Source organism: Polyodon spathula, chromosome 57 (genome assembly GCF_017654505.1).
Source record: "Polyodon spathula isolate WHYD16114869_AA chromosome 57, ASM1765450v1, whole genome shotgun sequence".
Classification (NCBI taxonomy): domain Eukaryota; kingdom Metazoa; phylum Chordata; class Actinopteri; order Acipenseriformes; family Polyodontidae; genus Polyodon; species Polyodon spathula.
The window spans coordinates 876,770-891,270 of record NC_054590.1 but is presented as its reverse complement, the minus strand read 5'-3'; the positions used below and the strand labels follow the sequence as shown (position 1 = coordinate 891,270).

Here is a 14,501-nt window from a genome sequence, read left to right as displayed (position 1 = left end):
CTCTCCCCTCACAGAAAGGGGGAGAGAGAGAGGGAGAACTGTGAGGCAGGTTATTTAAACGAACCTGAAGACCTGGGATAAAACCTTCAGTGTTTCATTCAGCCCAGCGGAAATGCAAAAAGCCAGCTCCCAGAAACCCATGCTGCAGTTCTGTTCATCCCACCCCCCCTTTGAACAAGCGAGTCCCTCACAGTCCCACACAGCTTGCCAGGCAGCCAGACAGCACAATGCAAATTCCCCCTGAAGTGCGGAGATGTGGTGGGGCGAGCTAGTGCCTCTTCAAGGAGGAGACCTTCTTCTTCCTGGCTGCCAGCATCTCGTAAAAGGGGTCTCTGCTGATCGCAGCTCTGAAATCAAACAACAGAAACACTCAGAACCAGGTGCTCCCGAGCAAGGGGCTGGACTTCAATAGGCACAGCACAACAGAAAAACTTGTATCACTGCCATCTAAAGCCGTGCAGCTCGCTTACAAAACCCATTTTACAGACTTCTTAAAAGCAAACAGACACTTCAGAGTGTCACACAAGTTCATACTTGATACACTTGATCCACTCGTCCTTCTCCTCCGTGGCAGCGGCTGAGATGCGGTAGAACGTGTGGTTCCCTTCCACCACGCGGCCGTCTGCCTCCGTCTTGCAGGCTTTGATCACCTGGTCTTTGTTGTCTGGGATGTACAGCTCAAAGCAATTCTGGAATAGATAAGAGGCACACACACACACACATCAGCAATGGAATGGAGGCAGTCATTTCAACATCGCGTTCTGAACTGGGAGCAGACAAGAGAAACAAAGAGCACGGTCTGACTGCTTCAGCTGATGTTTATTGCTCTTCTGGCTTAATGCTCCCATTAATGTCCTCTGCTGTAATTAACCATGCTATTATCTCTGCGTAACCCTGCAAAAATAATTCATAGACATGGGATGACAACAAACATCATCTTACTGGCTTTTTCGAGTCTTCGACTTCTCGAATGCTGAGGTTTTCCAAGGGGATAATTCCTCTGGGTTCTTTGTCCTTCAAGTAAAAAAATAAATAAAAACACTGCAGTGAGTTTAGAGTTGATCATGAGGCTGTCTTACAGATCATCCTCTGCTGTAGGTCTGCCGGGGTGATTCATAACACAAGGCACTGCAAAGCGCCACAGAGTCAATACCAATATAGAAACAAGCCACTAAAAGCGGTCCTAACATACAGCCCTGCAAGCGGACGCTTTTATTATACCTGGTGCATGAAGAACCTAGTGAGAAAGCATCTAACTCATACAAGCTGCATCACTGCCGAGAGGAGCGAGGACGACCTGGCAGGACAGCTTACTGGTCATACAGCTTGAGTCATTGCCCGTTGAGTCAGTCTGTGATAACTGACCCCAAAGTCCGCACTGTAGTACATCTGCACTTTTTGAGGCTATCATTATCAGCACTATATCAATGGAGTGCGCTAGTTGTTACAGAACAGCTTTGCAAATGCAATGTCATTCCAAAAGGTGTCAACATGTTTCAACACAGTCAGATATGCATTAACGTGATCTACCCAAGTTTTGCACACTATAAACCCAACCGTAGGGTGCAATGCAGCATTAGAAATTAAGCAGAGGCTTCTGTGGCAGGTGCCAGTCTGTACTCACTGTGGTGTACTCAAAGTAATAAAGGCAGTTGTCTGTGAGAATAAACCACCGTCTCTTCCAAGTTTTTACACGGCCACCTAGTGGAGAGAAATGGAAGTGTCAGCAGAGCCGTTTCCCTGGAAACCAAGCGCAGCAGGGCTCAGCAAAGAGCAGCGTGGGGAGACAGACAGGCGGACAGATGAAGGCTGCCACACAAAACACACAGCGGCTGGTCTGAAGGATGGCTTTGCGATTAAAAACACCTCAGAGCTTCTTCCGGTCAGTCTGTTTGTCATGACATCCATCAATCCATCTACCGCAAAATCCAAATCACTGTTAGCTTATTTTTGTTAACTGCCCATCCACCACATGTCATCCCGCAAGCAAAAAAAAAAAAAAAGACCCAATTACTGTATTTAATTTCTTTGAGAAGATCAGTCACCAGCAACCCGTTCAGGCACATGACATGAAGAAAAAATGAAGTACCACTTGACAAAATGCTTGCAAACTAACTAAAGAAAAACACAAACCCAAGCTTTGTCCCTTGCACAAAATTTCACGAGACAAAAACGTATTAAACCCAAAAATAAAACCCAAACTGGGACAGACAGTCAAGGCTACACATGTTCAAGCTGTACTTTAGTTTACATTCACTAAACTGGGATCTCAGCCACTAAGTTCATTCAGTGGAAACTCAATGGAACTGCGTTCATGATCCCAGAAACTAAGCTACCTACAGCAGCGCAGAAACAATGTGTGCTTTGATAAACAGTTCTTTGAGGGCTCACATGGTCAACACTACATTTCCACTATCCAACGGTGATCTGCAGGGCAATTTATTAAACACAGGGTTTTTTGTATACTGCAAGGCTTCCAAATGCTAGTTACCAGCTAACACTACTTTTGAGCCTGTTTCCATGTCAGAAAGTGATTTTTTAAAACTTTGCACAGCATGCACTGCCTGATGAAATACATACCTGGGAGTTGCTGTTATTGCATATCCAATTCAGTATGTTTTATTGCATATTCATTTCAGCATGTTTTATTGAATGCACGATTGCCTTGGCTGCCTCCTAGGACCCCCTTTGAAGAGAGGTGTTTCATTTCAAGCGGAGAAGATTTAACACACACACACTGCATAGCCCTTACAGTCAAAGAAAGTAAGTTCATTTACTTTTGTCATTGGTGACTGATGTTTTGACTCTGTCCTTTAAAAACAAAAACGGGCCCTCACACTTAAAGGTCCACAGTTTTGCACTTCAGTGCATAAGGAATACAACGGTATATGCCACAGGAGCTTTTACATTTAATCATGCAGCAAAACAGAATCTTGTTTATACCCTATTTACACATTTTTGTCAAACTTGTATGGAAATGACATTTAGCATACATTCTGCTTTCCTCAGCACGACTATCTCAAACCAAGCCAAATGAGACACATGCTGACTACTAGGCTTAGTTCCGTGTTCAACGGCACTACCTCGTTATAGATTCCTTGCTACACTGCCAGGATCAATTCCTTTTGAAATACTTACACATGTAGTCTTCTATTGGGAAACCAAAGCATTGGCCTGCGCCAGACAAACAGAAGAAATCAATACCACGTGTCCCATCAGCGGCCACCTCCTGCAGTTCACAGCCCCCGTGGAGGTGGATAAGGGGCTGAGAATTGAAGGCTTCCTCCAGTTAAAAACGCTGCCTCAGCGGAAAGTTGGGTCCTATCAAGCATGTTCAAGTTGCACCACCCAACAGTAGACAAGCTGAGTAGGGGCTGACTGTCTGCAATCTTCCACTTCAATCTCCCTGTCCAACGCCCAGCGTTCCTGTCGCAGCCGTTTTTTTAATGCGGAATTAATAAAGGCTCCAGCAAACTGGCTAATTCAGAGGAAAGGGGATAAAACAAAACCTATTTTGTCTATAAATGGGTTCAGAGATAACAGTGCAAGACGTATTTCAGCTCCAAATGTAAAGGAGAGGAAGCACTGATGGGCTCACATTTCAGTTATCTAGGACTGGTGCCATCACAGCTTGATCCTCAGCACAGATCTGCTGGAATAAGCACTCTACCTCACTTCTGCTATAAAAATGTTTATGCAGATGTACAGATTCGAAAAGTGCTGCATCAATAATTTACAGCAGTGTAGTCCTCATACTATATTGTCACGTTAGACTTCCTCAGACAGCCAGCAGATGCCCAGGAATACACAGTAATGCAGCTATAAAACAAACTTTTTTTTTTTTTAATCCCAGCGTGCAATCAATTTTTCCATTAAAAATATTAATGCTAATGTTGAGTGGCCAAGGTTTAGAAAAGGCAGAGGGGGGGTGCCCAGAATAGCTCTAATCTCTGGGGATTATAAAAGGGTGAGATTGTTAGAGCCACTCAGATCTGAGCAGGAACATGTGGGCTCCCTGAGGAATTAACTGTACTCAGCTGAGGGAGACCCAGGAGCTCTTCCACAACGCTATACGCAAAGCAGGCATTGCTCCCCTCCCTTTTAGTACACCTTTAATTAAAAGTACGTTTCAATATACTTGATACTTTACAGGCTCCAATTAACCTGCGATTAGTGTAATAGTTAGCTAATCAGCAATGTGCTTCTATAAACCACGACAATAGCTTGTCAGTGCCAGCGCCACAGAATTGACAAATGCACTGCCCTCGGCTCCCACTGGTAACAAATAGTTTTAAAAATAGGATGATGGTGCTAGCAGCTTAAAGTGTCATCAAACTGGAGCTCTTCCATGAGCTCTGTGATCAAGCAGTGTTGGAGCTGCTGAACTTCGGTGGATGCTGTGTGGTTTAGATTTTGGTACTTGACATGTAACTCACCCAGCTGCAGGGGCTACTCTGGTCAGAGACTCTGTAAAGCAGATCCGGACTCTAAAGACACAACTGTCACAAACCTAACAACTTGCAGATGAACCTTATTCATCACTATAGACTCAGTTGTGATGGGGTCAGCTCATTGTGAAAACCTCTGGAATGGAATGGCTCAGTGTTTAGTAATAATACAAATCTTATTTTCAGCCCTGTCGTCACAATTAGAGCCGCCTAGATGAGACAACAAAGTTGCTTCTCTGGTTATGGGTGTCAGGCTTGAAGAATTTCAAATGCTGTACCCGCCCCTCGAGGCCTCCCCTTTTACCTGCACTCAATCCAGAAACATCAACTGAAAATACAAGACAAATACAACCAAACAAGATGATACTAATCATTTCCAGCAGATTGAGCAGAGCCAGGATCAGGTTGAAAAGGGTTAATGATCAACGCTTCAATCTAAATCAAGCAGCATGGTCACTGGACTGGTGTGGATCACAGGCTGTCCAGGGCATTTCAGGACAAGACAAAATAAAATAAAAAAAACATGAATTTCTTCACAGAAAGCTAGACAGAGAATTTCAACAGAACAGATCATTCATTAATACCTGGTTATCTGTTTAGTGGTGTGGATGATCACATTTGAACAGTGCATCAACCAATGATCTGTCTGAATTGTAAACTTGTATTTCTTTGGTTAAACAGTGTCTCTCTGTTTCATTCAAATGCCTCCTGAAACTGCTGTTCAGCAAGCAACACTTTGTCCAACTGAACTTGTCTATTAGTGGATATATTTGGTCTTGACCGGTTATTTGTGTCAGTGGTCTTAATCAGACAATCAACTGGTAATTGATCAAATGATCTGGAGAAAAAAAAAATACTAATGAAGTATTGCATTGCAAAACTAGTCCAACATCCAATCTACCCTGCAAATGTTTCTGTGAGTTGAACTCCCTCCCTGTCCTCATTACTGTCCTGATCCTTCAGGTGGGATTCAGCTGCTTCTCCTTCTGGTATGGGAACCACACCCAGCACTAGCCGTTCGATTCCCCAGCAGTCCAGTGCCGTACCCAGTCAAGCTGTCATTTCAGTTCATTTTAGCAATCAATACAGCACGGCTTAGCGAATTTGGTAGGGCTGCAGTATTCCTTTTCAATAGATTATTTTGTAGAAATGCAAAGCATGGCTATGGTTCAATAAATAAGTAAAAGCATGCCCAATGAAGAAAAAAAGCTTAACTGGTACAGAAAATAACGTCAAACACATGGGCAGATTAGAACTAAACATTAAAAAAAAAAAAAACACAAAAATGAATTGAGGAAAACAATTAAAAAAAAAAAAATCAAAAAATGAATAACAAATAATCCAAAATGAGTATAAGACCTATCACTGGCCTCTCCTTTTGTTTGAGGCAGCAGTAATGGTAGGATTGGAGTTTGGGGCACAAGGCTTTTGAAAAGGAATAGCGCAGCGTCCTACAGGGACCCACAGAGTCACCTTCACAGCAACAGGGAGGGCTAATTCTCCACTAGGCACAGGCAACACCGAGCAGCTGGGCGCCTGCCCAGAGCTACTACAAGCCCCGAAACAACAGACACAAGCAGCACGTGGACATCCACCAGCTTAAAACAAAATTAAACTGGAACTAAACTTAAAATAAGTCATAATTAAAAAAACAAAACAAACAAAAGCATGGCTGACCACCAAAGCACCCAGGAGCAGAGCTATGGGCTAGGGAATAGCGGGTGTACGTACCTCCTGAAGGTGGGGGGGAGGGGGGGGAGTAAGAGAACAGCCAAAATCATGGAAACAAACAAACAAATGAGGAAGAAAAGAAAATAATTAAATCAAAGAAACCATACTCTGCTTTTTGATATTAGAACGTGGTATGCAATATTTTACAAAGTAGGCATTGCAGTATTATTGTAGTAATTATCACACACTTACTGTACTTTAAATGTTTTAAAAAAAAAAAAACATTGGCGTACTTTGTAACAAATTGCATATCGCTTCTTATAGACACAGTGGGAGGAAAACCCAGTGGCACAGTGGCTAAAATGATGACTGGAACCCAGAGGGAATACCCGTTACATTTTTGCATGGGCTGGGTGTACTGGATCAGAACGTTACTGTTGTCAGAGTCTGGACTGGGTCTGTTGATAACAGCACATCACAATGTACTGTTACATGAGACTGGGTGACTGCAGTTGATTGTCATCATTTTAGTGTTACCTCATACTTGCTGTGGGAACATCCCTTGAAAACTCATCCAGACTAGACCAAAATGCAAATTATAGTTTCTTCAAAATTAAATATGCCCCAAACATGGGTGGGGGAGGGGCGGTGTTATAAACAATGTTAGATGATGAATATTGTCTTATATTAAAAATAAAAGTTGCCTCTTTTAGCCACTGCGTAACTGGAGAAAATCAAAGTTTTTTCAGACACAAGGGCTTGCGATTGAATGAGATCCCTCGATTTCTCTTATTTTTTAATCCACATAAGGAAGTGAATCACAGACTGCACAGAACTGGATCAACCAGAACACACAGGACTGGTTCTGAATAAGCTAGCCTCATAGTAAAACTAAATGAAATGTACTTTATTACACTGACACTGGAAAACATGAGGACATCAGGAGATGTTAGAGCCAAGCTCTGACCACAGGACTGCTCTCCAGATAGGGAATCTGGTATACCAAGCATGATGGACTTCAGTATTAATCTAGACCCAGCATTTTAATGGGCTAGAATCTCCTAAAGGGAACAGGGGACTTAAGAAAATCAGCTAAATGTAAATGTATTTCTTTCAGAAGGAAGGCACGTTATTTACCGAGCTTGAGGAGCCAGCCCTCTCGGTCAGGGTTGAAGAAGGTGTGCGTCAGGTCGTTCCCATCGTCCTCTGGGATTTTAAAGGGTTCGTTCTTAATGCTGTCGTACAGATTCTGCACAACAACGGAAGGGAGAAGAGAGAGTTAAGACAGAATTGTCGCAGAAGCTAAATTCAATTTACATGAACAGTGACCCAGAGACAGATTCCCATTCCAGCCATGCATCTGTTATGCACTCCAAGATTCAGCATGATCACACATACCTAAAACCTCATCTCACACGCACAGTATGCACGCAGATAATTAACATTCAATTATCTGTCTGCATTTATTTCTCCAAGACCTGCCGAGTTTATTCATGATATGCCTATGCTGACAAACTAACTTTACAACCGTGTTCTGAAAAAAAAAAAAAAACTATGTTAATAAAAAACCTGTTCATGCACCAAAACAAGCAAAAATAAATAAATAAATAAAATAAATTAAAATGTAGTTGCATCTTACTAGTCTCAACAGATTGAGTAGATCGGATTGAAAAAATACATAATCCAAGTGGTACAGCTGGAGTATTTTATGGCAGGGGAAAAAGTGTCTGAACACTGCAATCCTTGACTAGGGCAGATGGCTGGGGGTGATCCCCTGGTCTGCCAGCAGGGGGCACTGACCCGGAGCAGGTCCTCTGGCAGGTCCCCTCCATCGTTGATGCCCCGGTTCATGGCAATGAAGCGCTCCACCACGGGCTTGTCCTTCACATTGGGGTTGTGCAGGCTGGTGTTGAGCATGATGATTGCGAAGGAGAGCACGTAGCAGGTATCTGAGAGACACAGGGAGGAAAGGGTTAACAACGCAGTGCTAAAAACGTACTGCCAGCTTAATGCTCGTTAAACAACTTGTGGATGATGGGAATCCGAACAAGCACTTGTTCTCTTTTAAATATGGTACGCAGCTGACACTGTCAATTTTTATTGAAGCTTCCACACAGCGATCACATATGAAACGGGTGGTCTGTTTGTCTAAATAAATAACATCCTTGAGTATCTAAATCAATTTAAATTGTTAAGCTGTAGCTGCATAAAAGGCACAGGAGCTGAACCTGTTTCCTACTAAGCAAAACGATTCTTGCTCCGTTGGCCTCGGCGCTGAACAGACGTACCTGTGGACTGAAAGACCCCTGGGTTACACCGGCAGTACCGCTGGGCGAACGCTTCCATCATGCGGTCAATCTTCTGAGCCTCTCCGGGCAGCCGGAAACTCCAGAGAAACTGCCTGCGGGAGGAGGACAGGGAGGGTCATACCGTGCTACTACAAACAGGGAACACTGCGATAGAGATGGGAATAAGTAGTCCTGGTTCCTGGTTTTATTATGCGTTTAAACTCAGACACATCTGAGCTATACACACTGTGGCTAATCAAGCTTGTAGTAAAACTTGGAATGGATGAAACTGCTATGCAATAAGTCTTATTTCCATCTCTGTGGAACAGGGGTGTTTATGGACCAAAGAGAAATCGTGGCTACAAGCCAACCCTTAGTTAACCAGCACAGCTGATACAGACTTCACACTGGTGTCGGCTACCTTGTCTTTATGACCTCCTGGGACTCCTGCATTTCACATTCTCCATCTAGACAAATCCTCACAAATACCCCAACCTGAGCAGACAGACGTGCTTTGACTGTACATTTGTAATCCAACGTACAGCTGCTTGGCATTGCAACATGTTGTGACACCAAGACCCGACTCGAGCCCCCTTGACTACTGCCATAATCGTTATTTACCGTAGAGCTTGCACCAGGTTGAGGTCCGTGAATTCATGCAGCTCCACAAAGGCATGAAGAACTTGAATATTGAAATCATCCCTTTAAAAAAAATAAATAAACAGAAAAATGCATTTAGAAAGCAGCATCAATCCTTCTCATTTTCAAAGCATTACATTACACACATGACCTCTGACCTGCTCATCAGCAATAGCCCCCACATGGACACAAGCCCTTGTACTCAAGCTGCTGAAGTTTTAACACCCCTTCCATCTGCTGCTGTAATGCATCTCAGTGATGCGCTGCAATTCTGACCATTCTTAAGTACAGTTGCTGTTGTTCATACAAAGCGTAACTGCACTATGCCTAATCCTCCAGTGATTCCCAAGTATGTTTTCTTTCATCAGTTAAGTGTCCCAGGCATTACAGGGCTTTAATGGGTACTAGCTAGAATTTTAAACGTTACGATATTAACCTGCAGCTTGCTTAATAATTACCTCTTCTGCTCCCGCTATTCCCTAAATGCAACCATAGTGGATTACATGCACCAGGACTGCTCTCAAACATTATTGACAGAGGCATCATTATAATTCAAAATGCACAAACTATCACTGCATGCACACCAAACCAGCGGGATCTTTGTAGCAGCAAGTCATTTTCAGAAATATGCATTGCAATTAAAATAATCAATACTCTTGCAATTGCAGTGTTTAAATAAATATAGGAGGTGGACATTTTTCCTAATATCTCAACAAATTTTCATTAAAAAAAAGATTTTATAATAAGAAAGACAGTTCCTTTTTACCAAGAAAACCTGATATGTGACTCTAAAGGGGTTATTAAAATTAATTACAATAATGATCCTGAACACCTGTCTTACAGTGCGCCACTAAGGGCTTGGGGAAACCAAGACTGCTTTTAATAATCTTCAGCAATTAGACAATGCCCTTCACAATCCATAAGGGAGAACGTACATTAAGATAATACACTGAGCTCGCCTAAGGCTCACAGTGGAAACTCTACACTGCTGAGTTTGGGCTTTCACAATCGTTTATGTATCTGCATAGACAAGAAGAAAATAGCTCTAATATCTCCAGGCTCAGGGATAGAAAGAAACTCCCCACTGAACAGCAGCTTGGGCTGGTTTCGCAGGTATCTTCAAAAGATAAAAGATCATTGGAGGGGTATGAAGAAAGAAATCTGATTTAAAAAAAAAAAAAAAAAAGTGTGTGGAGCTCAATTAGCGTGTTCTAAAAATAAAAAGCACAGCCTCTAGAGATGCACATGACCTTGTGCGTCAGTGTGCAGCACTGCAATTAGAGCACTGAACTGAGGTACGGAAGCTGGCGAGTGCAAGACCTGACTAGACTTCAAAACACTCACAATTCAAGCGTCAAAACCTTGTGACCTGACAGGCAAAAGTACAGTTAATATCCGTTTCTCGATGATGCCCTACCCAGGTTTTTACATGTGTATGAGGTGGTGGTGGATGAGTCACAGGGTCAAGATTAAACAGCGACTTATCTTAAGGGATTCACTTGTCAATGAACCCCCAGTGTTTTACAATAAGAGGAAACAAAACTACCAGGGAGTTATAAAAAGACTAACCCACCAGTGACCTACAAGGGAACTATTTTAAAAGAATGATTTGTCTGTTGAACCAGATCAGCAAACATGCTTTCTTCCCAGTAAACAAGCACCAGGTTATTGTGTGCAAAGCAAATTCAATTACAATTGGAATTGTGTAGAGGCACAGAATTATTATTATTTTTTTCGATATTTTTTTTTTCCTGCTGCAGAAAGGCAAATCAGATTACAGGAGGTTCATGATGTTTTAAAGAAGTGAAATGAGTCTTCTGCAAGATATGCCGATGCTCAAAGCAGACTCAATGACGCAATCCTCTCCAGTCATCGATTGCAGGTGAACACAGGAGCCTGGACTTGGGAGCGATGCCTTTACCCTGCAAAGCCAAGGCCACCTAAAGCAAGTACTCCAAGCTGGGTTTTATTTTGCCATTTCTTCTTCACATTACATCTCATTGCTGGGAACTTTCCAACCATGTGGGTCAGCATTTGTTCATTTTTGTTTCTCCACTCCTGCACAGTTCATGCTATCTGCAGACATGAATGTTTTGTATTTACAGCTCCAGTAGTTGCATGCATACTTGGGTTTTCATTTTAAAGCAAAAGGCAAATTCTGAGGTGGATAAAACATATTTTTAAAATGATATAAAAACTATCAAGAAACTATTCAGAACAGTAACTCAACCCTCCTTTGTTACTGACGCATGTTTCTTCTCCCGAACTGCCCTTTGAGAGACTGACGATTTGTCTTATGTGCAAACTTAGTCAGCCAACACAAGGTATGTGTGTTGCTGCTGTGCGTTGAATTATTTACTATACAAATCAATGCAAACAACCTGGATAAATTCAGAAGGCATGAAGCCAAAAACTAGAAGATAAAGCTGTGTGCGCTCTCTCTATCTCTCACACACACAGGTTGCCACCAGCCTCACCTCTCCCCCAGGTAATCTCCAATTGCAGTCTTATTCAGGCCTTCTCCCTTGTACAAGAACTGAGCGATATCCTCACAGGTGTTCTTCAGCAAGTCATTCTCTATCAAGAACCGGATTCCCTGGAAATCAACGGGAAGGAAAAACATGCAAATTCAACAGGCTCTGCTTTGAACAGAATTTACAGCACAGACACTGCTTGAGGCTGCCTGATTTATATCATTTCTATCATATTTGTACAGAGGGACGCCTTCACTACATCCCAGGCGCCGGAGATATAGACGCATACCCAGAGCAGGGGGGGGGGGTTAATAAACTAGACAGAAAGGCGAAGCATTTATGAATGTTTAAGACACAAAAATAGGAATATCCAAAAGGAGATGTAGACAGAAAGCTAAAGCCATAACCAGAGTCAGGTACAGATGTTAACAGCAGGAGCAGGCTGACAGATACAAGTAAAAGTCTACCTTTTTGGGGTCCATATTGAATTTCTTACGGCCCATGGCCACCTGTTTATTCCTTTGCATGTTTTTCCTGTAAAAAAAATAAATAAATAATTCAAGAGGTTTGTTGTAAATATGAAATAGTGTTTAGATCAAGCACTGCAATACACAGGAACAGTTAGTTCTCACAAACTAAAAATATTGGTCAGCCACAACCTTTGCTACCCTCCCCACATTTACAGTATGGCCATTTCCATCCTCTCAGTGTGCTGTCTATGAAGGAACCCAACACCCTCTTATCTGTCACCATCATGACAGACAGTCAGTATCATGGTGCTCCATTTGTGATCAAAGGGGTCGGTTTCCATGCCAACAGCAGGTAAAGGAAAAGGGCCGCTAATGGAATGCTGATGCCTGAGCAGGCAAGAGTGACACACATTACACAGTTACAGATTCTGCCCTCTGCTCTGTACTGTTGTGTTTGGAATGTCTGCCTCTAGTTCATAAAAAAGAACCACATTTTTTGTATTATTATTAATGGGATAACCAGCCAGTCTAGTTTTCATTAGAGATCTTTGTTAAAGTCCTAATCACTGCCAGCACTCACATGATGCAGAGACAGAACATCTATAGGAGGGTTATGCTTCAAGCAAAGTACACAGTGCTGTCCTGGAAGCGACACAAAATAATGTGTCAAGGGCCTTATCGTACATCCCAATAATGCAACACTTAAGCATTACGCTGCTCTACCAAGAAGCACTTCATTAATACAGAAAGCTAACCTGCTCTTCAGAGAATACAGTACATTATACTTGAGATGGTATTTTGTTTGTGTATTTGGTATTTAAAGACTTTTTTCATTCATTTTAATGACAGAGCAGTTACTTTCATACAATGAAAAGCTGAAGACAGAGTCCTGCAGCTGCCTTTTGCACCACACAGCACAGTAAATAATTCCCATGCACTTCATCAATATGTAAACTATAGATTTTCCTGCAGGCACATATATCCTGCCTTTACCATTTCAAGTTAAAAGTTAATGTTGTGTAGTTTTAGATCAAGCGAGGGTCTTCTCTTTTTTTTCACGTTAAATCGGAGTGGAGACGTGAAAGGGAAGATGAAGGTTTGGGGAAAATTATCTTAAAAAAAAAAAAAAAACCCCAGGAGAAAACCTTCCACAGTGTTGACAAAGAGGGGATGTGTATCCACAATCACCAAATGAAAAGAAGCCGTCGCATTTAAAAGGCCAACGCCACACCTTGCATCAATGAATGAATGAATGAATGAATGAATGAATGAATGAATGAATGAAGAAAGAAGGAGGAGGTGGCTTACCGCTCTTCAGTGGATCCCAGGTTCTCAATCTCATTCGTGACATCTGCTATCTCATCCTTCAAACGCTGGGGGACAGAGAGGGGGGACAGTGAGGAAAGGGAGACTTTACCTTCTTAACTGCAGGCCCAGTTACATCAGTGACTCAAGTCAAGCTAGAATTCATTACAAAAAACATGTATGACAATTAAATGAACTTCAATGGTGCAGTTTGAAGCCACAAAAGTCTCAAAATGCCATACCAACCATAACTCAGCTGCATCCAGGTCAGGCTTTTAGCATGGACACTGAGATAGTGGCGCTGGAACTAAACGGTGGCTTTGCATGGGTTCCATCATATACAGGGGTTACTGTACTGAGATGTGATGGGCAGGGTAACATTCTGTGATAAGGGAAGCATTGAAAATGACAGAGGTACCGTATGAAAAATAATTGTAAAACAGACATCACCTTTAACAAGGAAAGTTTCACTAAACAATGATAAGGATGGTTATAGATAAATAAACAGAATAGAAATAAAAATAAACTGTGGGGTATAAAAAGGGAAGCCAACGACCCCTGTTTGAAAGTTACATGCATTACACACACACTCATATGTATGTGATATATATATATATATATACACACACACACACACACAAATTATTGTATAGTAATTCATAGCCAGTCAGCATTTTTGTAAATAGCAACACATGTAATGTACAATAAAATAAACATTATTTGTGTAATCTTTGTCGATTTCAGAAGGAGCTTCCAGGTTGGCAAAGTGACCATGCTGAGAGATTTCTTTTCCTCTGTCACCCCTTCTGGTGCTGTCAGTGTCAGGTTTCTCACACACAGTACAGTAGTCGCTCAGTAACGAGGTGCAAACAGGTGATCTATCGATCTGCATCAGCGTTTACGGAGGGGCTTTGTTAAACCAAAAAAAAAAAAAAAAGTAAATCCAAATTTATAAGTGTTTATTTTTTGGCAAAATAAAATCTAAGCCTATTTTTAGGGACCCCAACTGTTGTGGTCGATTCCAACTTGGGCACTTCACATAAGAACTCACTAACTATGGATCGTTAGATTCATGTCGGTTTTTTATTTATTTATTTATTCATTCATTCATTCATGGGACACTTACATTGTGTCCCATGAATTACTTACATTGCATGGCAATCAGCAGTTCTTTTATTGAGGATAAAAATTAACTAATGATGAAGA

At 41.9% G+C, this 14,501-nt stretch overlaps 1 protein-coding gene across 2 annotated transcripts in view; it reads right to left on the bottom strand.

Moving 5' to 3' along the window:
* Window positions 1-7: 7 nt before the first annotated feature.
* The window catches only part of cyth1b (cytohesin 1b), a 33,877-nt gene continuing 19,383 nt past the window's right edge, over window positions 8-14,501 (bottom strand). Inside the window, exons 3-13 of one of the 2 annotated variants that reach the window (XM_041239790.1) lie at window positions 13,299-13,363; window positions 11,988-12,054; window positions 11,524-11,642; window positions 9,029-9,109; window positions 8,408-8,520; window positions 7,920-8,068; window positions 7,257-7,368; window positions 1,625-1,701; window positions 943-1,014; window positions 535-689; window positions 8-347 (exon numbers count right to left, since the gene is read on the bottom strand). In XM_041239790.1, the coding sequence (XP_041095724.1) occupies window positions 269-347; window positions 535-689; window positions 943-1,014; window positions 1,625-1,701; window positions 7,257-7,368; window positions 7,920-8,068; window positions 8,408-8,520; window positions 9,029-9,109; window positions 11,524-11,642; window positions 11,988-12,054; window positions 13,299-13,363 (1,089 nt within the window). In that variant the 3' untranslated portion in view covers window positions 8-268. Of the gene's footprint in view, window positions 348-534; window positions 690-942; window positions 1,015-1,624; window positions 1,704-7,255; window positions 7,369-7,919; window positions 8,069-8,407; window positions 8,521-9,028; window positions 9,110-11,523; window positions 11,643-11,987; window positions 12,055-13,298; window positions 13,364-14,501 lie in introns of both variants that reach the window. The other variant, XM_041239791.1, reaches the window with a different exon arrangement.